General features: G+C 35.0%; 6 protein-coding genes and 1 long non-coding RNA gene across 15 annotated transcripts; 4 read left to right on the top strand and 3 right to left on the bottom strand.

Annotated features, from left to right (window-relative positions):
- Positions 1-1,071: 1,071 nt before the first annotated feature.
- On the top strand, positions 1,072-4,044 carry LOC142536450 (uncharacterized). The gene is made up of 4 exons (XM_075641924.1): positions 1,072-1,240; positions 2,115-2,314; positions 3,271-3,734; positions 3,828-4,044. The coding sequence occupies exons 1-4, from the start codon at positions 1,096-1,098 to the stop codon at positions 3,880-3,882; spliced, it is 864 nt and encodes a 287-aa protein (XP_075498039.1). The 5' UTR covers positions 1,072-1,095; the 3' UTR covers positions 3,883-4,044.
- A 1,291-nt stretch (positions 4,045-5,335) lies between these two features.
- Positions 5,336-7,974, top strand: LOC142538028 (exopolygalacturonase-like). Its single transcript, XM_075643473.1, has 4 exons — positions 5,336-5,521; positions 5,664-5,972; positions 6,926-7,441; positions 7,545-7,974. Exons 1-4 carry the CDS (start codon positions 5,369-5,371, stop codon positions 7,776-7,778), a joined length of 1,212 nt encoding a protein of 403 aa, XP_075499588.1. The 5' UTR covers positions 5,336-5,368; the 3' UTR covers positions 7,779-7,974.
- A 2,412-nt stretch (positions 7,975-10,386) lies between these two features.
- On the top strand, positions 10,387-12,350 carry LOC142536437 (glucan endo-1,3-beta-glucosidase 12-like). Its single transcript, XM_075641922.1, has 4 exons — positions 10,387-10,570; positions 11,128-11,643; positions 11,738-11,768; positions 11,848-12,350. The coding sequence occupies exons 1-4, from the start codon at positions 10,501-10,503 to the stop codon at positions 12,011-12,013; spliced, it is 783 nt and encodes a 260-aa protein (XP_075498037.1). The 5' UTR covers positions 10,387-10,500; the 3' UTR covers positions 12,014-12,350.
- LOC142536448 (uncharacterized) lies at positions 11,466-13,630 on the bottom strand. The gene is made up of 3 exons (XR_012818259.1): positions 13,509-13,630; positions 11,829-12,532; positions 11,466-11,599 (listed from the first exon to the last, which is right to left on the bottom strand). It is a non-coding gene; the product is annotated as an uncharacterized LOC142536448 (long non-coding RNA).
- A 501-nt stretch (positions 13,631-14,131) lies between these two features.
- LOC142536410 (uncharacterized) lies at positions 14,132-15,450 on the top strand. The gene is given in 2 exon segments (XM_075641919.1): positions 14,132-14,505; positions 14,507-15,450. Coding segments are annotated over 2 exon segments (894 nt in total). The 5' UTR covers positions 14,132-14,283; the 3' UTR covers positions 15,179-15,450.
- A 461-nt stretch (positions 15,451-15,911) lies between these two features.
- LOC142536423 (uncharacterized) lies at positions 15,912-17,944 on the bottom strand. The gene is made up of 4 exons (XM_075641921.1): positions 17,656-17,944; positions 17,187-17,330; positions 16,870-17,075; positions 15,912-16,252 (listed from the first exon to the last, which is right to left on the bottom strand). The coding sequence occupies exons 1-4, from the start codon at positions 17,895-17,897 to the stop codon at positions 16,092-16,094; spliced, it is 753 nt and encodes a 250-aa protein (XP_075498036.1). The 5' UTR covers positions 17,898-17,944; the 3' UTR covers positions 15,912-16,091.
- A 348-nt stretch (positions 17,945-18,292) lies between these two features.
- Positions 18,293-24,898, bottom strand: LOC142536322 (protein MEI2-like 5). 9 transcript variants are annotated; one of them, XM_075641917.1, is made up of 13 exons: positions 24,740-24,898; positions 23,334-23,379; positions 23,075-23,215; positions 22,511-22,896; positions 21,849-22,007; positions 21,650-21,766; positions 21,397-21,548; positions 20,568-20,659; positions 19,560-20,493; positions 19,388-19,472; positions 19,245-19,313; positions 18,925-19,104; positions 18,293-18,806 (listed from the first exon to the last, which is right to left on the bottom strand). In XM_075641917.1, exons 2-13 carry the CDS (start codon positions 23,362-23,364, stop codon positions 18,699-18,701), a joined length of 2,454 nt encoding a protein of 817 aa, XP_075498032.1. In that variant the 5' UTR covers positions 23,365-23,379; positions 24,740-24,898; the 3' UTR covers positions 18,293-18,698. The 9 variants fall into 9 exon arrangements, with proteins under 9 accessions (XP_075498032.1, XP_075498033.1, XP_075498022.1 ...); XM_075641918.1 differs by having other exon boundaries at positions 22,511-22,893; XM_075641907.1 differs by having other exon boundaries at positions 22,511-22,971; positions 24,740-24,897.
- Positions 24,899-25,872: the final 974 nt, after the last annotated feature.

The raw sequence follows: 25,872 nt of genomic DNA, 5'->3' as shown, positions 1-25,872 counted from the left end.
TACGACTATATCATCCCTACTGAAAAATAAAACTTTTATTAGACGGTCTCACGTTATATATGTTAGACATGTTGACAAAGTCCATATTCACAAAAAAAAAATATATTTGACATAAAAAATAACATTTCTCATGAGTCAAGTCGAGTTGAATATTCGTCTAACAAAATTACTTCGTAAGACGATCTCATGAAATTTTTTGTATACCTTAAACCACATTTAAGCATTTTAGTAGTTTCTGTTAGGGCTCAAATGTATTAAGAATTACTGAAGGCGCCGCCATATGGTTACTGGTGCTGCCACGAGGATAATACAAGCAGACTGCGTATCAATGAAACATAGCTTCGCATTCTCAAAAAAAACTAGAATATTTAATTGTGGAAAAAATATCCCCAATATGATTGTATCTTATAACTAAACTATTGAATATAAAATACTAAAATTTAATTTAAAAATATTCATTATAGATAGTTGGACTTTCGGGTCAAGTAATTAAGATCCCGACCACCCGAATCCGATCGGATAGAAAAAGTCGGGTAGTTTGGGTATTTTGTTGTGTTCGGGTATTATAATTTAATTAAATAAATTTGTGTTACTTTGGTTATATATTTTAGTTGATGATGCTAATACACTAATATTTTTGTATTTTTTTAGTTTAAGTATATTTCAATTAACAGCAAAGTATAAAGTTAGTTTAGTAAATTTTTTTAATTTTTTTTAAAGAGCCAAATAATTCGATTATTTTAGATATGATATAAAATATAAAACTTGAAACCCGTATAACCTGACTTATGTCGACCCTAAAATTTAAATATATACTATTAATATTAAATAAATTTATAAAAAAAGTTTAAAATGAAATTTAAATAGTTCCAGTATGATAATTAGGGATGAGAAAGAATACTGAATTGTACTGTATATCGAGATTATCGTACCGAAAAAATGTCGAATTTTCGGTATACCGAAGATTTCGATACGGTGTGTTAATAATACCGAATTTTTCGGTACGATATGTTTAAACAATAAATCGATTTTTAAGTATAAATTTTAGATTTTAATACTTAGTTCTTATGTTGAAACGGTAGTTTTGCGTAAGAAATGATACTGCATTGTGGCGGCGCGTTTGCTCGATGTCGATGGCGACCTGCTTCGCGAGCTGGGACTGTGTGCTTAGTTTCTCCAGAGAAGCTTCGGCAACAACTTGATAATCTTCACATGGAGGCTGACGCTACAAGAACAAAAGGTCTTTATCTTTCTTAATTATTTCAACCATTTGTCATCTCTTTTCTTTGGTGGATTATTTTATGTATTTGGTAATTGGATTTTACTTAATGAATTAGGAATTGTTGTTTTGACATTCAGGTTTCTAATGTTAGGTGAATTTTGATTTATGTAAGTTCACCAAGCTCGTAGCTTTGTTGGGAGAATTGAAGCCAGAAGTTTAGCTGAGTGCGAGTTAGTGTAATTTACATGTGAAACTTACAATTATTTCTGCCCCGCCCTGGGATTATTGAATTTGTGGCATCCGAATCGACTATGATTAGTACCCAACCCATGTTAATAGACAAGAGGGAGAACAAAAAAGATTTGGATACAAACGATTAACATGATATGTGTTATCTAAATATAGAATGGGATATAACAGGATATAATAGGATATAGATAACAATGACGCCACTTAGTGGGATAAAGGAGGCTTCTGTGCTGTTGTTGCTCCGAATTGACCATCATGTATTCTTTAAATTTTTGCACCTGATGAAACGGATATGGCTAAAGTTTTTCTAAATCTTAGGTGTATATGATTATATTTAATAAGGATGACCACGAGTTATCCATATAATGTAATTTGCAAGAGTGTATCTTCCTCTAGTTTTACATTTTATAGTCAAAATCATTTTCTTCTGGTCGGAAGGTATCAAGAAGTTAATGGATTCTGATCACTGAGATATTCAGTGGAGTGAGTTGTAAGGGGGGTTGGGGGAGTGCTTGCAGTTTAAACTTAATTTATTCCATGAAATTGTTTCGATAATGAGCGATTTGCATTTCATGGCATTATTAATATATTTATGAAGAAGCTTCCAACTTGGCTGAAAGTACTTACTGGTTGATGTTTTCAGCAAGTAATGCCAGGACGAGACTCATGCGGTTGAGTGAAGCGGCAGAGAAATTCAGACGGCAAGCAGCTATTAGTGTCCAAACTGGAAAGGAAGATGATGCTAGGAAGCTGTTATTTCAAAAAAAGCAAGTCATGCAGGCTATGGAGAAGTTGAAGAGTCGCATTGAGTTACTTGATGAGCTTTCGTCGAAACTGAATGAGGTATAGCCACTTTCATATATTCAACTGTGGGTTTTTTCTGAAGCTGGAACTGCTTAACTTATGTTCTGCTTTCAAATCGATGAACTAGCATGCATTTTGAACTGTTTACAACTAATCGAACTGTAAAAAAAAGATAAATGGACTGAATAGAATTATTTACCTAAAATCTAGATGTAATCATTGCAACTATTAATTTTCCCATACCGTGCAATCGCAACATCCCTCTAGATCATTGTAACAGGCACGATGATATGATAGAGATGATACAACAGCCTTTACTCATTGATCACGTATAGAACTTCATCTCAATCCATTCATTAGTAATGAAAAAAATAAAATATTCCAAGAAAATGACCATGGGTACCAAAAGCTTGGGCTACAATGGTAATGTGTTTATTTCAAGATAAATACGTTTCCATTTCTTTTAACTGTTTGCAGTGATGTGATCATGGTATATTTACCGATAAAACTTGCTTTTTTTTCATTCTATATTTTTACAATTGGAGAAAAATTAATTTATCATGGAATATATGTTATGAAAAGTTGAACTTATATATAATCTGAAAGGAAATGGTCGGTGATGGTTGCCAAGAAGGTATGTAAGTTTTACATCTTTGTGGCCAACTAATTAGTTCTTGATAGATTTGGTTTGAGTCACCAAGTGTAAGAGTTGGAAAAAGGTTTGGCCCAATAGTATTTACTTCAGTTACTTACAAGAAAGAACAAAACATTTATTTTCATTGATCCGTGGAAGCTTTTAGGATTGTTACTTCTAAAGCTTGACGTTTTAGGATAATTTTTTTTCCTTGAACCTTCAACAATTTATTTTCCGAATAAAAATAAACCAAGATAGACGCGTATCCCTTCTTTCCTTTATAACAGTTCTAGTCAAGAAGGTTTTAGAAAAATGCTGAATTCTGATATCTTGGTTGCGGGAGAAACAACTGTTTTTTCAGGCAATTTCTGTGAAAGAAAGTCTACTGATTGGAAACATTGCTTTGGATATCGAAGTTAATGAAACAGAGCCATCTAGTCCTATTCGGATTATAATCCCTAAGGAGGCAAATCTTAACAATTCATATGAAAATCAACTCTCTGAGTTGGATCAGCTGAAATTTGGTGAGCATCAGGAAGTACTAGTTGTTACAGAGAGTGAGTCGAGTGGGGGAGATTTCAACGACACATCATCTTTCAGTCCAATAGGCGGGAACAATTCAAATACAATGCAGCATTTGAGAGAAATCTCTTCATTCGAAGACTTCATGAAACACATAGATCAAAAGCTGCACGAAACTGAGGAACAACTCGAAATATTTATAAGTGTTTCTTCCTTACTTTTAGAAAGCAAGAAGAAGCCAGAATACTCGAAGGTGCAGCATGCAACTGGTATTCTTGAATGTGTGCGTAACACTAGAGAAAGGTAAATAATATTCGAACACTAACCTATAAGTATATTTCCATCGCGTTCTTACTTACGTTGACAGTTGATTGCCTAGCGTTGTTATATTTGCAGGATTGCTTTGATCATTCAATTAAAAACGAGTTCAAGCGAACCCTTGAGAGAATGACATGATGGTTGGAGAAAAGCTACAACTTGTTTCTGCAGGTGAAACTAGTCTAGTGTATAACAAAGAGTATATTCATTCTCTTTTCTTGTATTGTATCGGTATTATATTTTCATGTCCCATATATTTAGGCTTATACATGTTTTCACACAGATTGAGAAAATTATTTAAAAAATAAGTTTTACAATTAAATTTCTCATTTTAACTTTATTTAATGAATGTTTTAAAAATTAAAAAAATGTTGGAATTAGTTAATGTATTTAAGGATAGCGGAAGAGTGATTAAAAAATAGAGAGAATAAAACTAGACAAAAATTTGTGTGAGATGATTTCACATGTCGTATTTTGTGAGACAGATATCTTATTTGAGTCATCCATGAAAAAGTATTACTTTTTATACTAAGAGTATTAATTTTTATTGTAAATATCGGTAGGGTTGATTCATTTTACAGATAAAGATTCGTGAGACCGTTTCATAAGAGACTACTCATAAAACTAAACGTAGAAATTTGACTATATATTTTGGACTTATTAAAAATAATTGTAGTGTTTATATTTGAGACGGAGAAGGTATGTTACTCGATTGCTATTTTTAACCTCTGGGGTTCTGCCTATGTCCCGTCCCGCTTTAACGATGAATAGGGAATAAAAATCAAGTATTAATATAAGGGTGCGTAAGTTAGTTGTTTACACGATGTTTGAGAAGTATGGTGTTCTTAAAATTTTTGAGACAATTAATCAAAGACATACGAGAATGGAAGTAAAAAAATATCATACGCATGTTTACACCTAGATATTTATATATGTTGTTTTTTCATAAAATAATTATATCAACATAATAAGATTTTGTATCATATATATATATATATGATTTGAAATATTTTATTTATTCGGATTACTGACTTTAACAGATTTATGGCCAAAGTACACAGAATTCCTCAGTTATTGAAATGATAAGGAAACATAATTTTGACTGTGCGCCTAATAATCTTAATAATATATTTTTCAAATTAATCATATATATGATATTTATTCTAAGACGTCTCACGAATCTTTATCTGTGAGACGAGTCAATATTACCGATATTCACGATAAAAAGTAATACTCTTAGCACAAAAAATAATATTTTTTTATGGATGACCCAAATAAGAGATATGTCTCACAAAATACGACCCGTGAGACCATCTCACACAAGTTTTTACCTTTACTTTTTGCCAAGATAATAACATGAGCAATTTTATTTATTTGTTATCACATTTTTTGAAATTTGAATAAAATAAATTCATTACTAATATGCTGCTGAATTATCGGTATTTATTCTTGGAAAATGGCACGCAATATGTGATCCATCAATGGAAATTAAAAAGGCGCATTCATAATATTCTATAAATAACTATTTACACTCATATATAATACTGCACTAAATAGAGCAAAACCCATATCTATCATAAATTTGCCACAAAAGATAACATAAAGAAAAAAGAAAATATATGATAATGAAATCTTTTTGTGTAATGATTGTGCCGCTTCTCTTCTTTTTGTCATCCTTTGTGTTTTTTGTCAATGGTGTCTCGTCACCAAGAAAATTCTTCGATGTTATGAACTACGGTGCAGTTGCCGATGGAAAAACAGACGACAGTCAGGTAAGTTTCTGGTACAAAAATGAAAATGGTAAATAAAATGTGAATTTGTTTCAGCAATTTCGATGACTTACTGTTTGCCTGTGTGTTTGTGTATACACACACACACACACACATATATATATATTATCTTTTTTTGTGTTAGGCATTTCTTAAAGCATGGAGCGATGCATGTGAATATCATGGGAGGAGTAGAGTTTGGATTCCAAGACGAACATTTATGTTGAATTCAGTAAATTTTGAAGGGCCATGCAATGGTTCGATGGCGTTTCTGATTAAAGGGACGCTCAAGGCTTCAACGGACCCTCGGAATTTCTTTACGGAGACTTGGATCGGTTTCAAATACATCGACGACTTGACGGTGAAAGGCAGCGGGTATTTGGACGGCCAAGGCCAGGCGGCTTGGCCTTATAATGACTGTTATAGGAACCCCAATTGCAAGCATCTTCCTGCTGTAAGTTTCTCTCTAAGTACTAATACAGATTCTTAACTAAATCTCATATTTAAATTTCTTTTCCTTTAAAAGAAGAAAGAAAAAAAAAATATATATATATATATATAATACTATTTTTAGGAGCATTTTCAAAATTATATAATTACTACATGTTTGCACTGATAATTTTTACAACTCATTTATCAAAATCTCATAATAAACTCAATACAAAATCTATCGATATAATTGTAATAAATATCGTTGTATTTTTATTATTATTCATTGTATTATAACCGTGATTTTACATAAATCTTGAAATTAGCTTTCGCCGTTCATAAAATGTCAATATATAGGATGTTCATCTTCCCATTTATCATTCCTTAAGTGAAATTTTTTTTAAAAAAAGATTTGTATCAATAATTACCCGAAATCAAGTGATCTGTTTCGGTGAAACATAATATTTTGTGAATCTTTTAAAATGATTTTGTGAATATTTTTTAACTTTACCGTTAATAGAGCTAAATAAAGTTTCCGACATAAGGTATTATCACTTGTCAAATCCACAAAATCTATCCTTAAAAAAATTCATTAAATTTCTTGATCGAATACACCCCATTTAGACACGATTTAATTTACCGTAGGTTGTAATTCAATATCAAATTTTTGTATGATATATAGCTTAATATTTTCATCGTTTTTGATATTTCACGTCCCCTCAAATTTTTTTAAAGGGTAAAGGGCTATAAATAATTATATTATTTTCATTTTCCTCTCTAAAATTTGTTCTTGCCCTTCTCTAAATTTTTTAATATTTTTTTCTGGCTCGGTCCTTGATTGCTTCTTTTTTTTTCAGTAAATTAAACAACCGGATATAGTGATTGTCTTAACTTGGATTAGAAAAAGCAGCCGATTTAATTATTGAAAAAGAAATGTTCTTCTGTTAATTAAATCTTAACAATATTGATTGCATGCAGACTTTGAGGTTCGATTTCGTTACAAATTCAAAGGTGAATCACCTAAGATCCATTAACAGCAAAAACACACATATCAACCTATTCGCGTGCCGAAACCTTAACATCAGCAAAATTAGAATGACAGCACCAGAAAGCAGCCCTAACACAGATGGAATTCACATCGGACTCTCAAACAACATAAAGATTTCGCGATCCGTTATTCAGACAGGAGATGACTGCATATCCATGGTCTCTGGTAGTCGAAACATAGAGATAAACGATGTTTCTTGCGGGCCTGGGCACGGTATCAGTGTTGGAAGTCTGGGGAGAAGCCATGTAGGCGATTACGTGGAAGGTATCAGTATAAGAAACTGCACTTTTAAGGGGGCAGATAACGGCCTGAGGATCAAGACGTGGTCTCCCTCGTTGTATAGCGTGGCTTCCAATATAACTTTCGAAGATATCGTCATGCAAAATACCGCCAATCCTATTCTCATCGATCAACAATACTGTCCATTCTCTGGTTGCCAAACCAAGGTAATTACTATTCACATCTTACATCTTATACAATACACTTTTCTTACATCTAACCACTCTATAAAAGTGATAGTCTGATGATTCTCGTGTTTCTTGAACGTAGGGTAAATCGAGCTCGAGGGTTCAGATACAAGACGTGACCTTCAAGAACATACGGGGCGTATCGAGCACACAAGTTGCGGTGAACATACAATGCAGTGAAGACCGGCCTTGCAAGAATGTGAAGCTCATAGACATAAACTTGACCTACAATGGAACCGGAGGACAAGCTATGGCTTTGTGCTCACATGTGTTTGGTTCTTCATACGGGAAACAGATCCCTAAAGGTTGTCTATAGGAGTTCTTTTGCTCCATATCTCTACAAGATTTCTGAGTTCTCTTTGATATAATTTATGGGCTCATGAATTTTTTTTTTTAAATTTCATATACATTACTTATAAGAGTAATAAGCATTTACTGACTTGTGATAGCCATTTGTTTGTGGAAAAGTCTTGGAGTTTTTGGTTTTCGGTAAATTTTTAAGACAAACGTCCGATCAAGTTTTCATGATCCAAGAATTACGTTGATATCCATTTGTTTGTTTATATCTTAAAATATTATGCTCTATTTTGAAACTTAGAACCAAATTTTGTAATCTCGTAAAAAACCACCAATTAAATTTTGAAGCGTATCAAGCAAATTTTTTTATTAAGTCTCGAACTCGAAACATCCTAGCGCATCAAGCATTTATACTAAGTTGGAGACATCAAAATTTAAGAGACTTATTTATCTCAACTCCCTTTAATTTAATCCTTTTAATTAGTATTTCTTCGCATTACTTATTTTGGTTATCTTAATTATCTCCTATATCAATATTAATCTAATTTAGCATTAAAACATACTATAGTTTATTTTAAAGTAATTTTACACTTTATTTTCAAATATTATTCACTTGTAACAAAAGTCAAGAAATGACTTTATTTTGCTTTGAAAGTCGCAATGAAATAAAATATAATATAAAATATGGAAATGATAGTTGGTAACCTAAAACTTCGGAATCAATCGGTCAAAAGTACATATTGTGGATTAGATTCGACGAGATCCAATGTTACTTTTAAGAGTAGTCGTGTGAGATGATCTCACAAATTTTTATCTGTGAAACGAGTCAACTCTATCGATATTCACAATAAAAAGTAATACTCTTAGCATAAAAAGTAATATTTTTCATGGATGATCCAAATAAGAGATCCATTTCACAAAATACGATCCGTGAGACCGTCTAACACAAGTTTTTTCTATTTTTAAAATTTAGTTTTTTTTATTTGCTAACTGCCGTAAACTGGAAAAACTTGACCTCTATTTACATAATGGCTACAAAGCCTAGCGGCAATTATGACAATCTATGTAGCATCTTTGCTTTTGAAAGATATATAATATCACCTTTGTTGTTCTTTTTTTTTGGGTAACTAATTGTATTTATTATACAATAATTTGCATCTAAATATACTCCAATTAAAAATATTGACCTAAAATTAAGAAAAAAGAATGCCAATAATTTCAATTTTGGGAATTATGTCTCTATATATATTATTTTTTCAAGGAAGAGTATCTCAAAAAAATGAATTTTGAAGTTCTAGATATAAACTTCATTATGAAATAGTTTCAACATCACTTCTATTAAAAGTTTATGAACGAGAATCTCAGAATCAAAATTTAATATCCAATCGTATGGTGCTAAAATTTAGTAAAAAATAAAATAACTTTTTATAGAAATGATTAAAAGTAAATTTAAGCTTCGGAACATGAACAAAAATGAAAAAAAATGCAAATTATAAAATAGAATGAATTTCAAATGTGTACATCGATTATCAAAACTTGTTAGCACATCGTACTCATGAATCTTAGGTTGTGTTTGGTTGATGGATTTAAAAATACACATATTTCGATCATAGTTTAGTGTTAAAAATGAAATAATATATAAATGAAATATTAAATCAATTATTCACGCGTTAGTTGCACAAAATATAATGAATTGCAAATGTTTATATTATCGAGTAAAAATATATTTGCAATCCATGTATTTTAACTTCATCAATCGAAAATACAACCTTAAATTATTCACACTTTTGTCAATAAAATAAATCAAAATATTCTAATAATACCCTTTTACGACGTAGAGTTAAAAAAAAAGAGTCAAATTTCATGAGCCACAAGTCTATATAAATTCCAAATTTTAGGTTAAAAAAAGAGAGCATAATCTTGGGTTCCTATTTCATTGAAATTGGCTCCTGGATACTAGAATGAGTCCTATGTTGAAGTAAAAGTCTCTTCTTTTCTTTTCTTTTTTATGTCTATAACAAAAGTAAAATGGAGGCAAATTAATATCACTAGGCCACCATCATCACTACTTCCACCCCACCTTACATTCCAAATTAACAATTCCCTCTTTAACTTTCTTTCTCTCCCCAACTCATGCCTACTCCATATCATATTGGAATCGAGTGAAAATTGTATTTGTGAGTCCACACCGCTTCTTTCGCATGACGAAATTATGGGATATGGGATGATAAATTAAAAGATAAGGATAAAATAACTATTTTTAACTTCAATTATTGTAAAACTTGAACAGACAAAATATTGTACCTCGTCAATTTGCAACAAACAATATCCAATTGTCAAGCATTTGAATTTGATTAAAATTTGAGCATGCAACCACCACCACCACCACCACCACATTTAACCCACACTTTGCTTTCCTACCTCTGATCAATTGTTTTTAAATATGCACAATTCTTTTTTTTACATAATACATATAAACTATAAGTAAAGTTTTATTCAAAACTTGTAAAATAAATTAAATAGAATATATCTGTACTTTAATCATGCCTAGGCGATGTCTCCCTATCATGATTATACTCATAATTAAATATATATAATGAAAGACACAAAGTTGTTTCTTTTTCAAAGAGTAATCATTCCCCTGTGGGTTTAAATGGTTCGCCCCATGTTCAAAAGCAAGGATTTGGTTTTCAAGAAAAAGAGATCAGCGAAACAAAGATAGCGAAGATCAGGAAGAAATAATGGGTACAAGGATTTTTGGGTTTGTTTCATTGATCATAATACATCTGGCTGCTCTTTTACTCTGTCCAGGTGATTTCAAATTTATTGTACTACGTAGATTTTTTCCCTTTATTTCTTGAAATAAAACTTTATATATTGTTGCTTTTTTTAAATTTTTTAAAAAAAATCTTAGTCACTCTTTCTCTGTTGAACGGTGCATGTAGTTTGTTTTCATGCTCAAGATTCTGCGACATGTTACTGATTACGATGCATGGTTGAGTATTGAATGGATGAGGAATTTGATAAAGAGAAAGGTTCTAATTATATTAGGAAAAAAATAGGACTGTGATTTTGGAATAATTTAACATGGGATTTGAAATAGTTTTGTATTTCATAGTATTCGAATGTGGTTTTTTCAAGAAATGTTCGTAAGATATCCTTTGGATCGCCTGCTCGAAAGAAAAGAGGGTGTTCCTCAGCATTTTGATTTCCTTTTTAACGTTCACTTTTTTAAAAAAAAATAATAATAATTCTACAAATTAATAACCACGTCTTCAATTCAAAGCAAGTGTGGAAGTTCGATTTCTTGAATTTTTCTTCGACGAGAAATATGCAGTGTGGTTTCTTGAATTTTGCTTCCATTTCAGGTCCAATTGCCAAAGTAACAACAGAGGCAGTACTACTACACAGAAAATTTTCTGATGTTGAAGATGAAAAAATTCAAGATTTTGCCAAAATTTCGACCAAACAAATGGATATCACGACCCCAATAACAACAGTTCCAACCACTAATCCACTGAATCCCACAACGACGGAACCTGTATTCAATCCAACCAACTCAAATCCTGATTCACCAAGTATAATCACAAATCCTGCCAATCCAGTTATAGCTCCAACGACAACGAATTCTCCGGGATCGTCATCCAGGAGCTGGTGTGTAGCCAGCCAATCTGTGTCGAAAACTGACTTGCAAGTGGCATTGGACTATGCCTGTGGACATGGAGGTGCTGATTGCTCGACTATTCAGCCGAGTGGAAGCTGCTTTGCCCCGGATACTCTTCATGGGCACGCTTCGTATGCTTTCAATAGTTACTATCAGAAAAACCCGATCCCTGGTAGCTGCAATTTTGGTGGCACTGCAGTTACTACCAACACTGATCCTAGTAAGATGAAAGCTTTTAACTGTAGATTGTTCTTTTGATAAAGTTCGAATTTTTTTCATTCGACAGTCATATGTCGTTCGTTACATTTGTGCAGGTTATGGTACATGTCAATATGCATCAACGAGGTGAATTTCCGCAACAATGATCTGTCCCTTAGCATTATCAGATAGAGGGAAATTTCTGACCTTTGGCTAACTTTTGCAGCACGAGCACGTCGGTGTTAAATATTAATTCAAGCGGATCAAGAGTTTTTGGAGCAAGACCAATCACCCCTTCAACTTCACCAGCTGCCATACCAAGTATCATTTCTTGTTTCCAACACATGATCTTGGTCATTCACATCCTTATATTAGCTCATCCAAAGATATAGCCGGTGAATTGTTGAAGGATTTGATTCGGCCTATGGCTCTCTGTCTGCAAATGCAGAGAAGATCACTTGATATAAGGGCGTGTGGAAATCAAAGCTTTTAGTCCAAAGATTGTAGGAATATATACTACAAAGGGTCTAGGCAATCGGATTGATGCTCGTTTTTGAATCGCTTCCGTTGTCAGTGATATTTTTCTTGACGGAATTAAGTAATGTATAGATGAAGAAGAAAATGTTCAGCTTGTTGGATTTTCCTTGTGGGATTGTTTTCTTTTTCTGGTTTTTTGAGAGATGTGCGAAGGGTAAATTTCAACATTGGCCCATGAAATTCTTGTCGGTTTATTACTTTGCTCTCTCAATTATTCATTTCGAGACGTTACCCAACCCTTCTCCAAATATTGTAGATGGCAAACGGATTAGTCCCTTTTAATTAAAAAGTAGATGGCAGTTAATTGAGATTCATAATCAAGTCCAGCAGGTGAGATGACCTTTTCCGAATATTGCAGCAAGGATGAACCCAACCTGATACTCACGGAAAATTTAAGGTCCGATTCCAGCGAGTGTCACTAGTCTAGACGCAGGTTTTGAAATTACCCTGAGCCTGAAATCACAAATAAGATCGTTAGGAGGGGGCCAGGAGGGTGTCCTGGCGTAGCCCCTCCGACGCTCAAGTCAGTGACTGAGGATATATGGGGGAGCAGCTAAGGGTGCTGCTGAAAAAAAATAGTGAATCCATAATCATACGCTGAAACCTGGTATTTATAGGAGAATACCTGGGCTTGTTTTGGGCCATTCACTTGCGGGCCTTAGATATGGGCCGGGAGTTTGGGCCGGATCTTGATGGGTTCATCCCTGGGGTATCACCAGTCTCCCCCTCCCGAGTCGAACTGAATCGTAGGTTCAAAGTTCGATTAATTGTGTTGTCTTTGGTTTATCGACGATGAGGACGTACCGTACTAGAAAAATCTACTTCGTTTGCCATTAATGAACGATGTTCACCGCTGCGAAAATTACGGGTACGACCTGCCTTGCCTCAGCATGAGACTGTTCGAGTCCCCTCTGAGGACGCGATGATGCTGAGGTAGCTCTTCAACTCCCTCTCTTCCCTACCATCTCTACGTCTCAACTCAAATGTTCCCACAGACGGCGCCAAGTGATACTCACGGAAAATTTAGGGTCCTGATTCCACCGAGTGTCACTAGTCCAGACGCAGGTTTTGAAATTACCCTGAGCCTGAAATCACAATAAGATCGTTAGGAGGGGGCCAGGAGGGTGTCCTGGCGTAGCCCCTCCGACGCTCAAGTCAGTGACTGAGGATATATGAAGGGAGCAGCTAAGGGTGCTGCTGAAAAAAATAGTGAATTCATAATCATACGCTGAAACCTGGTATTTATAGGAGAATACATGGGCTTGTTATGGGCTATTCACCTGCGGGCCTTAAATATGGGCCGGGAGTTTGGACCGGATCTGGATGGGTTCATCCCTGGGGTATCACAACCCATGATATGTTATTACATCAGCTAACTATATTAGATAATGAAAATTAATTATAGACTATAAAAATAATACGAAAATCCATGTGATATCCTCTTAGTGGTTAAGCTTTGTCTCACGAATTTCTGATCCGATCTGATCGATTAAAAATATTATTTTTCATCGCAAAAAATAAAAATCGTTTTTATAATGTCAGTATATGCTGATTTGAATTTAAAGTATTACTTTTTATGTCATGAATATATTATGTAATTATTTTTATTTTAGTAAAAAAATATTATTTTTAACTGCACATTTGAGCTGAGTCGACTTGTCTAGATACAGAATCTCGTTAGTAAAAAACTTATATAAAAATAAGAGTAGATCTCTTGTGAGACTGTCTCACGAATCTTCATCTGTGAGACGGACCAATATTCACAATAAAAAGTAATACTCTTAGCATAAAAAGTAATATTTTTCAGTGGATGACCCAAATAAAATATCTGTTTCACAAAATACTACTCGTGATACCATCTCACGTATATTTTTGTTTAAAAATAAATGTCAACACCAATTATATTTCTCACCTATAGCAATTAGTCTTTTTCACATGAAGTTGGCAAAGGGACCGGACCCTCTGAGCACTAGAGCAACCATTCATTCCCATGTCGGCAAGTTGTACAACTGGCACTCCAAGAAGTTCAACTGGCAATCCTGTTTTATGTATATATTCGTGTGTGATTTATATAATCTAATCTAACTGTCTAAATAACTCTTCATATCCATAAGTCCACCATATCATGGAGGAGCACCACCACCTCCACCAACCCCTTGTACAACCATCCAATGCAACTGCGCCCTCCTACTCGGTGACGGTTATCGACTTTGCAACCACACCACGAGATGAAGACTCCGACCATGATTCACGGTCAAGTTTTAGCATCACGTTTCGAATATCTTTCATCGCTCTGCTTGCCTTGGTGTCCTTGTGGGCAAATCACGAAGCCTATAGAGGGTTTTCCAGTGACCGTAATCAATGAAGCTGGTGAAACAATTGCCGGGAAACGTTTCCATCTCTTCTACGTGTCAAACGATGAAGCCACCCGCATTCTGATCAAAGCTAGCAAAGCAGTAGAAACTTTTCTTTACACCGATAACGATATGGACTCCAAGAAAGAAGTCGCCCGGGTAATCTTCAAGCTCAAAGGCTCGAATTCGAGCGATGAAGTCGTTGTTGACTCCGAGAGGGTCCATGAATTTGTACTGAACATAAGTCCATCGATCCTGGAAGGTACAGATTTCAAGCGTGGCATGTTTCTTGCAGTCCAACAAGGTGTTGCACGAGTTTGGCTATGGGATGGTCAAGGTCAATCACCAAAGTATCTGATAAACGGCATTGTGGAATATATCACAAACAACTTGGATGGATTTGGGAGGCTTCCACCAAGCTTGGAAGAGGCTGCGCCGCTGCAGAAGGGATTCAGCTCCGCCGCATGTTGGAAGAGCCAAGACCCTAGAGCGGTGGCGGAGTTCTTGAAGCACTGTGAACGCCACCAGCCGGGATTTATTGCAAGATTGAATCGAGGTATGAAATATGTTTGGCATGATGACATGTTTGGTGTTGCATTAGGATTGCCAGTTCAAGACCTGTGTACAAGCTTTGAGTCATTAAGGTACAACTTCTCCAGCTTCTAGTACGAGTTCCTCAGCATGGGAATTCTTTTGTCGACACGTGAAAATTGTCACCCGCCTCTTGATTGTAATTAAGGAAAAAAACAAAACAAAAAACAAAAACAAAATTGTCACCCTCGTTGCCAGTTGGGAAAATTCAAACAATTATTGGATGAAGAACATGTTGAACATGTTGTGCAGCTTCACCAATTCAAATCGAAAGGTAGAGATTAAAGCTATGTATGATCCATGGTTTCCCGTGTTTCCATTTTTCTTTATCAATTATGAGATTTAATGTCCCACTTGCTTCTTTTTTTTCTCTTTTTTACAAAGATATCCCACTTGTTTCAATCCTAACGTGATAATGAAATCACAGAAACTTTATCCAAATGTTTTTGGTCGTGAAATTTCCAAAATTTTCAAGTGGAAATTCTGTGAGAAAAAAAGGGTTGAATTTTAAATTTAATTTCGGTAGATCAAAAAATCCACAAAACCCTTTTCAACAGAAATTTCAGGGTTTTTTTGGAACTTAAAACAGTTGTTTCATTCTCAGGAGTTATGTTTCTTACTTTTTGTTTAATTGGTGGAATTGATTCTGCTGTCAGCTGATTGTCTCTAAATTACTCCGTTCTGGTAAAATGGGGCTTCCCATCCTGATGTTTGACAGGGGTTCACATTTATGTCTACAACTTGGTAACTGTTATTTTGAAGCAAAATACAACAAAATACTACATTAAATATCCGAGGAGCCAAGATACAGTGTTATATGAACCAAAATACAACAAAATACTACATTAAATATCCGAGGAGCCAAGATACAGTGTTATATGAACCTCACGTTGTAACGAAGTTAAAGACACCAGAAAACCCCGGAAAAGAAATAAAAATAAATAATGATAAGGGTACATTGAAACTTAATCCCAGGATATAAAAGGTATCATTCACTTGACGATCCATCATCGACATCATCTACATGGTCTCTAACAACCCTCTCTACAAGCTTCTTCCGCACTTCATCAAGAACGGCTTCCCTGGATTGCTCACCACCATGCCCATCATTTAGTACAGGATCCCGCTGACATAGAACTAAGGCAACACCTACAAGTAGACATATGCATGAAGATTCAATCACCTTCAATGAAAGTAGAGATCACTTTCAACGTTGCACAACAGAGAGTATGAGGTGAAATAGAATAGAAAGTCCAGGAGTTAAACTTCGGTTCTCGATCTTCTATTAATTTAAGGTGTGGTGCGCCTTCCTACCCTTCTGTGTTCCACCTTTTGATATGTTTAACCCTCAAGAATTAGAATAGCTTATTTTGCAGCAATTGCTCTAGCAATCACAACATCCATAATCACAAATATCAACAAACTTCAAATGGATTGGAGAACTATTGTCCATTTCTCATTCTTCATGACATCTATGATAGACATCTTCCAAACTACAAAAGGAATTTTCCTACTGGTTGGTCTAACTTCGTTCCACGTCCACCCATCACCTATTTTTCCTTAGTCTACAGCTTTCATCCTTTGGACCTCAACTTATTTTGAGTTTAAAGTGAAGTGTCATACCACAATCACCCATATGCAAGAGATTAAACCTTCTAGATAACCACAAATGCTTGATATGTAGAAAAGGACGGTCCTACGGAGAATAAAAAGACATTCAAGAATTCATGAAGAAGTAGAGAAATGGAAAGAGATACATGACATACTTTCAGGGGTTGATCTCCGACCAAAGCTGCGCACTCCCACATGAGTTGCCTTAACAGCACCATTATTATAGACAAGCAGAGTGGGAAGGTTACAATCAGGATAGTTGGGAATGCACTCTGTAGATATAATTTTGACAAATTTTGTTTCAGGATATCTCGTCGCCAATATTTCTAAACATTGCAAAAGCAGCCGACATTCTGGATATCTGCAAAAGAAATAACAGATGAATTACAAATGAAATATGTTGAAGCTAGCAATAGGCAATTCCTCAGAATGCAACCAAGAGCAACAACATTTTTGTATGAGTTCAATTTACCCATCTTTGAATAGCATTACAACAACCCAAACTTCTGGCGGGGCTTGGGAAACTTCACGAACAAAATCCGATCCCGAGATAGGAAGCACTGATCCAAACCTCACAATCTTGGCTGATTCTCTCATCTCAGACAACCTCTTCTTCCTACAACAATCAGAACAAATTTTAAAGCAGTACTTCAGAAATGCAGTGGAGGAGTTCCAAATCAGATTTAAACAAAAGAAATAAAGTACACAGGAACAAAAAGAAAGTATTACGATAAAACACCATCAACGCACCAATCAAAATAGATTCTTGCAATCAGAAATCTAAGGAACTAATCTCATTTGGTTTGGAGGAGATCGATCACGAGAAAGACCCAATTCACCCCAAAATAAATTCCACCAATTTATCAATAGAATAAGAAAGCGGTCCTCAGATAGAGATCGTAGAAGCTAATATGTTTTCAAATAGGTATAGCCAACAAGACCTGTATTCTTGGAGGAAACGATCGTCATCTAGATCATCTTCGAGGTCTTCAAGCTCTTCCTCTGTTTTCTCATCGATCCAGGCCTTGTCTTTGGGCTTCGAATCTTCATCCTCAGCTGGGGCAAAAGCCGGCGGTTTGAATGGAGGCGATTTGGGGGGAAGATTTCCCAGTTTTCTTTGAATATCATCCCACTGTGTGGACGCTCCTTCCACATCTTTGTAAACATAGTGGTAATCCGCCATCGCTGCGATACTTCAGCTTTTCCCTGTTTGTGTCCAATGTATTTGAGGATATTGATCCTCGGCCCAATAAAATTGATTTTCGTCAAATGGGCCCAATTTTGTTTTCTCAACCAATAATAAATAAAATTGAGATGATCTCTATGAAACGATCTCGTAAATTTTTATATATGAAACGAATCAATCCTACAACATAAAAAATAATATTTTTCATTAATGACCCAAATAAAAATTTCGTCTCACAAAATACGATACGTGAGACCGTCTCACGCAAGTTTTTGTCAATAAACTTTGGTTTAAGAAACATTGAGAAAATGAAAAAATTCATCGACCAAGTCAGCAAGGAGTATTTGCAAAAGAAATTGTATTATGCATAAACTTGGAACCTGACACTCGAATTCAATATTTGTCTGGCATAAATACATATATGTATATATATAAATAAAGACCAGAAAAAGTGTGTTCATTACCACAACTGAGACAGCACACAGTTCATACATATTTCCGACCTTCGACATGGCTTTATAAACCACTGTACAATTACTAGAATAAACTCGTCAAAATGGGACCATCCAAAAATGAAATGTGCCACGCCATGGTCCTAGTCTCCCATTGATAACGGTCAGTTGCCGAAGTAAAAACGTCGTGTCTAGTACTGCCCAGCGATATAATTATCCATCCGACCATCCCTTCTACCTTACTGGTTTATGCACGCTAAAAGAGAAACAAACTATACAAAAGTTGGCACATATTCCCCTACAATTTTCACCGAGGTTCAACGAAGTCACGATAACATTTTAGTGGCTACAACTTTTCATCTGGATCGCCCTCTGGGCTGTCAAGTGAATCTCCAGCATAAGACCCGTCTGGCTGACGGATAAAGATGTTTAAATTGCCTGACGAGACAGATACCTAAGTGATGCATGAAGAAAAGAAAAGGTTATCACATATCTTTACCAAGTTTGCATTACGAGTGACATACTCGAAGACTCCTATGAAAATAACCATTATGAAAGAAAACATTACATACTAGATCACTGGTTCCTTGGCCCTCTGACTGGAAAATGATTGGCCTGCAACGTTTATCTTCATTCATCAAACTCGAATTCTGGAAGTGCGAAATAAGGCCTGTTTTTCCTTGAATTCTTGCATATGCCAATGAAGCAACCTTCTCACTATTGAACTTTTCCCATTTCTTCCCATTAAACGCCTATGAAGAGAAGTGTGACAAGTTGATTCGTCACCAAACAGATTCGAATGTTTTAGGGAAAAATCTAGTGATTACGTGGATTGCCGGGGTTATCAAAGAGCAATTACATATAAAGTATATCACAGAAACAAAATACAAACCTCGAAGAAGGTAACAATGTGTGAAGGAGACACCATATTGATGAAGGCATACCCAACATTGCACTTATTCTGGACCAAAACAAATATTACAAAATTGTAGTTTCAAATTCACTAAAAGGCAGGGAAAACATGCACAAAGTTACCTTGAAATCTATAGGTAAATAGAGAAAGTCATATGTGCCCTTGTGGGTTTCATCAATAGCTGCAAGTAGCATCTTTGAAGTGTACCTTCAGAGGAGAAACAAAGAAAATCCATAAGTGATAAGACATTCAAAGTACAATTCCCTATACAAAGAAAATGTTCAAAGTCCTCACTTGTTCGGTATGTTTTTAATCATCAAAGTAGTTCTACTATCTTCACCATTTACTATCTTTTCCAGATCAAGTTGATACTGTCTTTTGTTGTCGATCTGGCCTCCAATTTCAGTCCTTCTACTTCGAGTACGATCAATCAATCCATCATTAATAATTCCTCCGATGCCTCCAAAAGAGCCATTACCAAAATATAAAGGACCATTTCTTGCCATCGGGATCATTCTGGAGTGAGGAGAACCACTTTCGGTGAAGTTTCTAGCAAAAGCAATTCCCGTGTTCATGTTGCCAGGACCACCAATATTCATCGCATGATTCCCATTGCTGTAACCAAAATTATTTATTCCATATACCTGGCTTACATATGATGTTTCTGGGGACTCAGGGAAGAGACCAAAATTCCTTTCGATCTGAATTCCAGATGGAGCAGATCCCACGTGATGATGTGAACCAAGAAACAATCCATGCTGACTTGTGTAAGGGAAACCGATACCCTGTCCACTCGATGAGAATGGACGTCCTTTCAGTGACGATGACCAGGGTGAGGGTGAGGAAACGGTGAACTCCGAATGAAAAGTGGGACTTCCCCAGAGAAACTGAGGACCAGAGAGGGTCCCTACACTAGAGGACTGGGAATCACCGAATGGAGAAATTGGTTCGCAACTTGAACTTATCTTAGGATCATAGACCGAGTAATGATGTCGATAACCTGTTCCTTGTGTGGTATTAGCCTTGGTTATAACTTGGTTAATCCGTCTTGGATCTTTACCGATGGGAGCAATCTTCACAGGAGCTGATGCTTGCGATGGGAGTATAGAGGCCAAACCAGGTAAGTGGTTGCCTGCCACAGGGCTGAGACTTCCCATACTGGGCTTAGGACTAACGCCGCCATGCAATGAGTCGTGCTCAACTGGACTGCCAAGATTAGGCCAGTTACCTGCAAACAACATTCCGCCAGTTATATTTCATACAAGAGTTTGTTAAACAAATTTAGATCATCCATCAACATGCCTGGAGGAGAGTTGGCTATGGGTGAACCAACTTGATGCCGAAAACTTAGAGACTCATCTTGCTCCTGATCTTGACCCAATTGCTGCATTAAACTGTGCATGGAAAGCACATTAAACATCCTTTTGACTCAACATGCATATAAATAAATATAAGAGCACCAACAAATATGTAATCCCTAACGAACGAAAATATAAACCGACAGGAGCAGTAACAGTGGAGAAAACTAACAATACATTGGAATGTTGCAGATTTTAAGGGCAAAATCAACTTAGGCCGCAAGCATCTGAAGTCAAACCTCTTCATTGTACAGCAAACATAATTTATACAGATAGAGCAAGATGACCACAGAACAGAAAAGACCAGGCACGCCAAAAGATAAATTAGACATACTGATTAATGTGGAGGTATTACCAACAGGGTAATAAAGAGTCCATGTATATTATTTCACGAGTCAACATTAGTATAAGTTGACAAAATTAAAACTCAATCTAAGAGTTGAGATGCATTAGAAAATAAATAAAATTCAACAGAAAAATGCCTCAGAAGGGAGTTCTATTTCAAAAAAATGCACATTTCTAACAAATTCTAGTAAATGCTAGTATATTATTATCATTATGAGGAAGGGACAAGAGGACCTTTTTAAACATTGCTTTTTGGCTATGTACCAACTTAACATCAAAGCAACATACACAAGTATTTAAATGTTGTGCATCTCCAATTCTAAACACCAGAAAAATATGTTAATTTATTGCCAATGAAAGAAGAAAAATGAACATACTGTTACAACCACAACAAACTTGGGCACCCAAAAATGAAAATTTGAATGTACCTCCGACGGGCACCGCCAGGTCGGCTAGGTTCGAGCTTTATGCGCTTCCCAGCTATGTCACTTCTATTTAAAGCCTTCAGAGCTGCCTCCGCAGATCTAACATCATAAAACTCGATAAACTTATGATGCCGCTTGTGAGGTGTTTCCCTTATCTGCATTAAGTGCATCAGACAGTTACATTTTACCCATCGGAAGCAAATAAATTATTTAAAAGACGAACAATTTTAGACAAGTTGGCCAAGTTCAATTCCACCTCCTTCACTTCCCCATAAGCTCCAAATATTTGGCGAAGGTCATCATTAGAAACAGATGCATCCAAATTGAACACCACCAAAGTTCCCTGGTTAACATCCTTTTCTGATGGGTTATCCTGCATGAACAAAGAAAATTTGATAACTGAAGGTCGTGTTTTAGAGACAAGATTTTAAAAGAAAAGGTATCTTGGCCAGCACCTTTGGGATTGAAAAATGAATATCAAGCTTCCTACGTCTTAAAGGCTTGTTCTGTAATCCACGCATTGCAGATCGAGCAGCTCTTATATCATAGTAAGATATCATCACAAATCCCCTGTGCTTACATGCAGTATAAAGAGTTCTGATATCTCCAAATTGCTATAGAGAGAGAACGAGAAAAGTAAGAGTAACAAACTGGTATTTTTTTAATTGCATTTTGCAAATAGAAAATATAACAATAAAGAAGCAACTGATACGTCACCACTACAATCTAAAATCACTCAAACCCATAAGCATCTACACTAAATATGTTATCATCATTTGAAAGATCCACTTTTCATAAAGATACATTTTCAAGAAATGATATCCCAGGTGTAAATATTATACAAGTGCCAAAGGCAATGCTTACTTCCACAAATGACCGAACACAATATTGTTTGGAAATGGAAGAATGAGTTTAACAGTAGGTGCACGATACATCACATAATCTTAATCAATCAAAGTAGTTTTTCCAAGATAAGACTTCTTTCTTATTCTGCGTAATACATCTGCTAGGAAGCTAGCAATAGAAAATACTGAAATGCTGAAAATACATAATTTGCAAAAACAAAAAGTGAAAGACTATCGCATATTCAAGAAATTCAAATCTTTATTCAACATACCTCAAAAAGAGTCTTAAGCTCAGAGTCCTCCACATTGCTGTTGATATTCCGAACAAACAATGTCCTTGAAGGGTGCTCTCCATATGGGTGTTCACCACTAACAGTTCCAACACCATTCACCAAACCATAATGAGAAATGCCAACAGCGCCATCAGATGTTGCCGCTCTCGATACATCATTGACTATATTCTCCGGACATTCGGATTCTATCTCCAACCCCCCTCCACTTTCAAAGAAATCATCATCCAAATCCTCAAGTTGAGTCGGCAACCCACTAAGATCAAAATCATCCATAAGACCAGCAAAAAGTTCATCTTCATCGCCTGGAAGAAAGCTTCCAATTGTTCTTGGTTCAACATCATCAAGTGGATCCTTGACTTCATCTTCTAGTTGAATATTACCAAGATTAGGGAAGACATCATGAATCAATTGGCCACTTTGTTCGGATTTACTAAAATTAACTGTGAATGAAAGAACTTATTGTAAATGATTTTTTAAGATTTAAAAAATGAAAAATTCACCATCCATAACAAATTATCCAACAGCTCAATTGCTGGTGCTTACGATTCCCATGTCGTAGGACAGGCAGCGAGGTAGAAAACAAGCTAGCATCGCTTGACGCATTGTATGCATCAGTTCCATTAAGAAATCCCCATGCACTTTTTTCTTTTCCAAAAGAGGTTGTAAATGGAATTTTGGAAGAACCTAAAAAAAATATGTAGCAATATATAAATATGTCTCTTAAAAACATTGGCACATACTAGTGCTGCATCAATCAATTGATAACTTGTTAACAAGAACAAAATTAACCATTTTAACTTACCATAAATGAAATTTGGCGAAGGTTGTTCCATTGCCCTCGCTCACTTCTGCAAAAGTGTATACATGGTAAACAAATTATCATGATAGTATCGAATTGCCAACTCCATAAACAAAATAAATGCGTAAATTTTTTAAGTAGAAGTAGAAGTAATGATTAAAAGTGCCAAGTCCATAAACAAAATAAATGCGTAAATTTGTTAAGTAGAAGTAAAAGTAATGATTAAGAGATGCATTGAATACAGCGAAAACATTGATCCTAGGATGATACCACTTGCATAAACTGGTGTGACACTGTGACCAGCGGCAGGAGAACTAAATCTGGTTGATCCAACCAAGTACAATGTAATGAAAGAGAAGCAAGAAATAAACGTAAACATTTTGACCAAGTTCAGCAATATGCTAGATTATGCGAACTATTTCAAAAGTAAAACAAATAATAGGTTCACTGATTTGACTTTTTGGCATTCGATATATCAACTTTTACAAGCAACGTCAATAAGCACAAAGAAAAATAAAGAAGAGAACACATGAAAAAGCAAATATAATTTCTGACTTTAATACTACACAAGGAGGCTAACAGCCCACATGCATATCAGAATGATGAATGGAAAAAATGGACTATACACTTGATCGATTTAAGAACAAAATAAAATACACGGGAAAAAATAGATTTTAAAGCAGAAATCACAATAAAATAAGCACTTTCTCAGTCCCAATTTGTTAATTCTCTATTACAAAAAACCCTCGCTGCTTGATCACAAAAAACATCTCAATTCATGTGAAATCTGCACCAAGAATTAGTGCAATCTAAACAATATTTAAAGATCAACTTGGTTAGTGATTTAACTCAACTTAATTTCGGTCAACCCACGAACAAACTTCTACAATAATAAATCAACAAAAAAATTGTAAATTCCCCCAAATCACTCAAATAAGCATTCATATATCCCAATCGAAGTTAAAACATTTATACTCCAACACATGCAAAACAAAAAGACAAAACCCCAACAAAAATTCTCGATAAAGGAACTGTATTACCCATAAAAGGATGCAACTTTAACATCAAAACATCCAATTTGATGTTTCGAACACAAACCCACAACTAGAAAACCCAACAAAAACAATAATCAATGAACAAAACCAAAGCCCACCTCAATTAAAAAAAATGGATTACAAACACTCCAAAACCACAAACACCGACAGAACACGAGGGAAAGAGGACCTAATAACCTTGATGAAGATACCGATAACTGACAAAAAGGAACACGAAAGCTTAAAAAAAACAAGTGAAATAAGGGGACAAAATAATTGGAGAAATAAAATCACAGGCTAGTATAAGAACAGAATTACAAATCCAAACCCAAAACAAACGGGAAAAAGACAGTTTCGTAGAAGCAGAAAAATCACTTTCTTGCACTCCTTCACTTCATTCTCTCCCGCCGGAACCCGAGAAAATGTTTCCAAGAATGAGAAATTTCCCACGAATTTATTTATTTATATTTATATAATAAATATATAAATTCAAGAGAGAGAAGCCCACGAAGCAAAAGAAACACGGTGGAGAATGATTGGAGGGAAAGGATGTATATGATTAACTTCAGAGTCCATAATTTATTGTTTTCCTTATCATTATTGCTTAGCAAATCTTTTTATTAATTGCAGATCGGAAGGAAAAATCTTTACTGTTTTAACACTACGTGCTCTTTCGTATTAGGTAAAAACTTGTGTGAGACGACCTCACAGATCGTATTTTATGAGACGAGACTCTTATATGGGTCATCCATGAAAAAGTATTACTTTTTATTGTAAATAATCAATAGAGTTGACATGTCTCACATATAAAGATTCATGATACTGTCTCACAAAAGAACTACTATTGATCTTATTATGTCAAATTTATTTTAATTTTTTCTCTGAAAGCATAAAATTTTCTAATTTTCTTTAATAAAATAGTACATTTTATATCGATAAATTGCGCAATAATTGTTTTTCCAAGACTTATGCTCGGTTTAACATCGAGTTTTCTCGAGTTTTGTATGAAGTTTCAAGTTCGAAAGTCGATCGTTGAGTTATATAATAAAAGCATATCTTGTTTGAAATAATTTTTAAAAATGGTAAATGTTCTCCTCGCAAATGTCTCGATCGTTGAGTTATATAATAAAAGCATATCTTGTTTGAAATAATTTTTAAAAATGGTAAATGTTCTCCTCGCAAATGTTTTCAATAGTCTAATACGTACATGCATTTATTATATTTTATCGTTTGCATTTGAAACTCGAGTCGGGGTCCATTGAGACTATCTTTCGTAATGTACATGGTATTCTATTTAGGGATATAAAACTATGCTCGATTTACTAATAAATTACAACGGATGCTGTTGTTTGGTAATTGTTAATGAGTAGGTCACTTGTTAGATGATCTCACGAATCTTTATCTGTGAGACGAGTCAATATTATCGATATTCACAATAAAAAGTAATACTATTAGCATAAAAAAAATATTTTTTCATTGATAACTCAAATAAAATATATGTCTCACAA

The sequence above is a fragment of the Primulina tabacum genome, chromosome 2, assembly GCF_025594145.1.
Source record: "Primulina tabacum isolate GXHZ01 chromosome 2, ASM2559414v2, whole genome shotgun sequence".
In the NCBI taxonomy this organism is placed as follows: domain Eukaryota; kingdom Viridiplantae; phylum Streptophyta; class Magnoliopsida; order Lamiales; family Gesneriaceae; genus Primulina; species Primulina tabacum.
Note: the sequence above shows the minus strand (reverse complement) of the source record. Positions and strands in the feature narration are given on the sequence as shown.

Bases quoted from the DNA above. Each gene is read 5' to 3' on its own strand.
- LOC142536450 (XM_075641924.1), top strand. From the start codon at position 1,096: ATGATACTGCATTGTGGCGGCGCGTTTGCTCGATGTCGATGGCGACCT. The intron at 1,241-2,114 runs GTCTTTATCTTT...TGATGTTTTCAG, and splicing joins TGACGCTACAAGAACAAAAG to CAAGTAATGCCAGGACGAGA. The intron at 3,735-3,827 runs GTAAATAATATT...TTATATTTGCAG, and splicing joins GTGCGTAACACTAGAGAAAG to GATTGCTTTGATCATTCAAT.
- LOC142538028 (XM_075643473.1), top strand. From the start codon at position 5,369: ATGATAATGAAATCTTTTTGTGTAATGATTGTGCCGCTTCTCTTCTTT. The intron at 5,973-6,925 runs GTAAGTTTCTCT...GATTGCATGCAG, and splicing joins ATTGCAAGCATCTTCCTGCT to ACTTTGAGGTTCGATTTCGT. The intron at 7,442-7,544 runs GTAATTACTATT...TCTTGAACGTAG, and splicing joins TCTCTGGTTGCCAAACCAAG to GGTAAATCGAGCTCGAGGGT.
- LOC142536437 (XM_075641922.1), top strand. From the start codon at position 10,501: ATGGGTACAAGGATTTTTGGGTTTGTTTCATTGATCATAATACATCTG. The intron at 10,571-11,127 runs GTGATTTCAAAT...CTTCCATTTCAG, and splicing joins TGCTCTTTTACTCTGTCCAG to GTCCAATTGCCAAAGTAACA. The intron at 11,644-11,737 runs GTAAGATGAAAG...ACATTTGTGCAG, and splicing joins TACTACCAACACTGATCCTA to GTTATGGTACATGTCAATAT.
- LOC142536423 (XM_075641921.1), bottom strand. From the start codon at position 17,897: ATGGCGGATTACCACTATGTTTACAAAGATGTGGAAGGAGCGTCCACA. The intron at 17,076-17,186 runs GTAAATTGAACT...TTTCTTTTGCAG, and splicing joins GTAATGCTATTCAAAGATGG to ATATCCAGAATGTCGGCTGC. The intron at 16,253-16,869 runs GTATGTCATGTA...GTCTACTTGTAG, and splicing joins TCGGAGATCAACCCCTGAAA to GTGTTGCCTTAGTTCTATGT.
- LOC142536322 (XM_075641907.1), bottom strand. From the start codon at position 23,364: ATGGAACAACCTTCGCCAAATTTCATTTATG. The intron at 23,216-23,333 runs GTAAGTTAAAAT...TATTTTTTTTAG, and splicing joins TTCGCCAAATTTCATTTATG to GTTCTTCCAAAATTCCATTT. The intron at 20,494-20,567 runs GCATGTTGATGG...TGTTGTTTGCAG, and splicing joins CATAGCCAACTCTCCTCCAG to GTAACTGGCCTAATCTTGGC.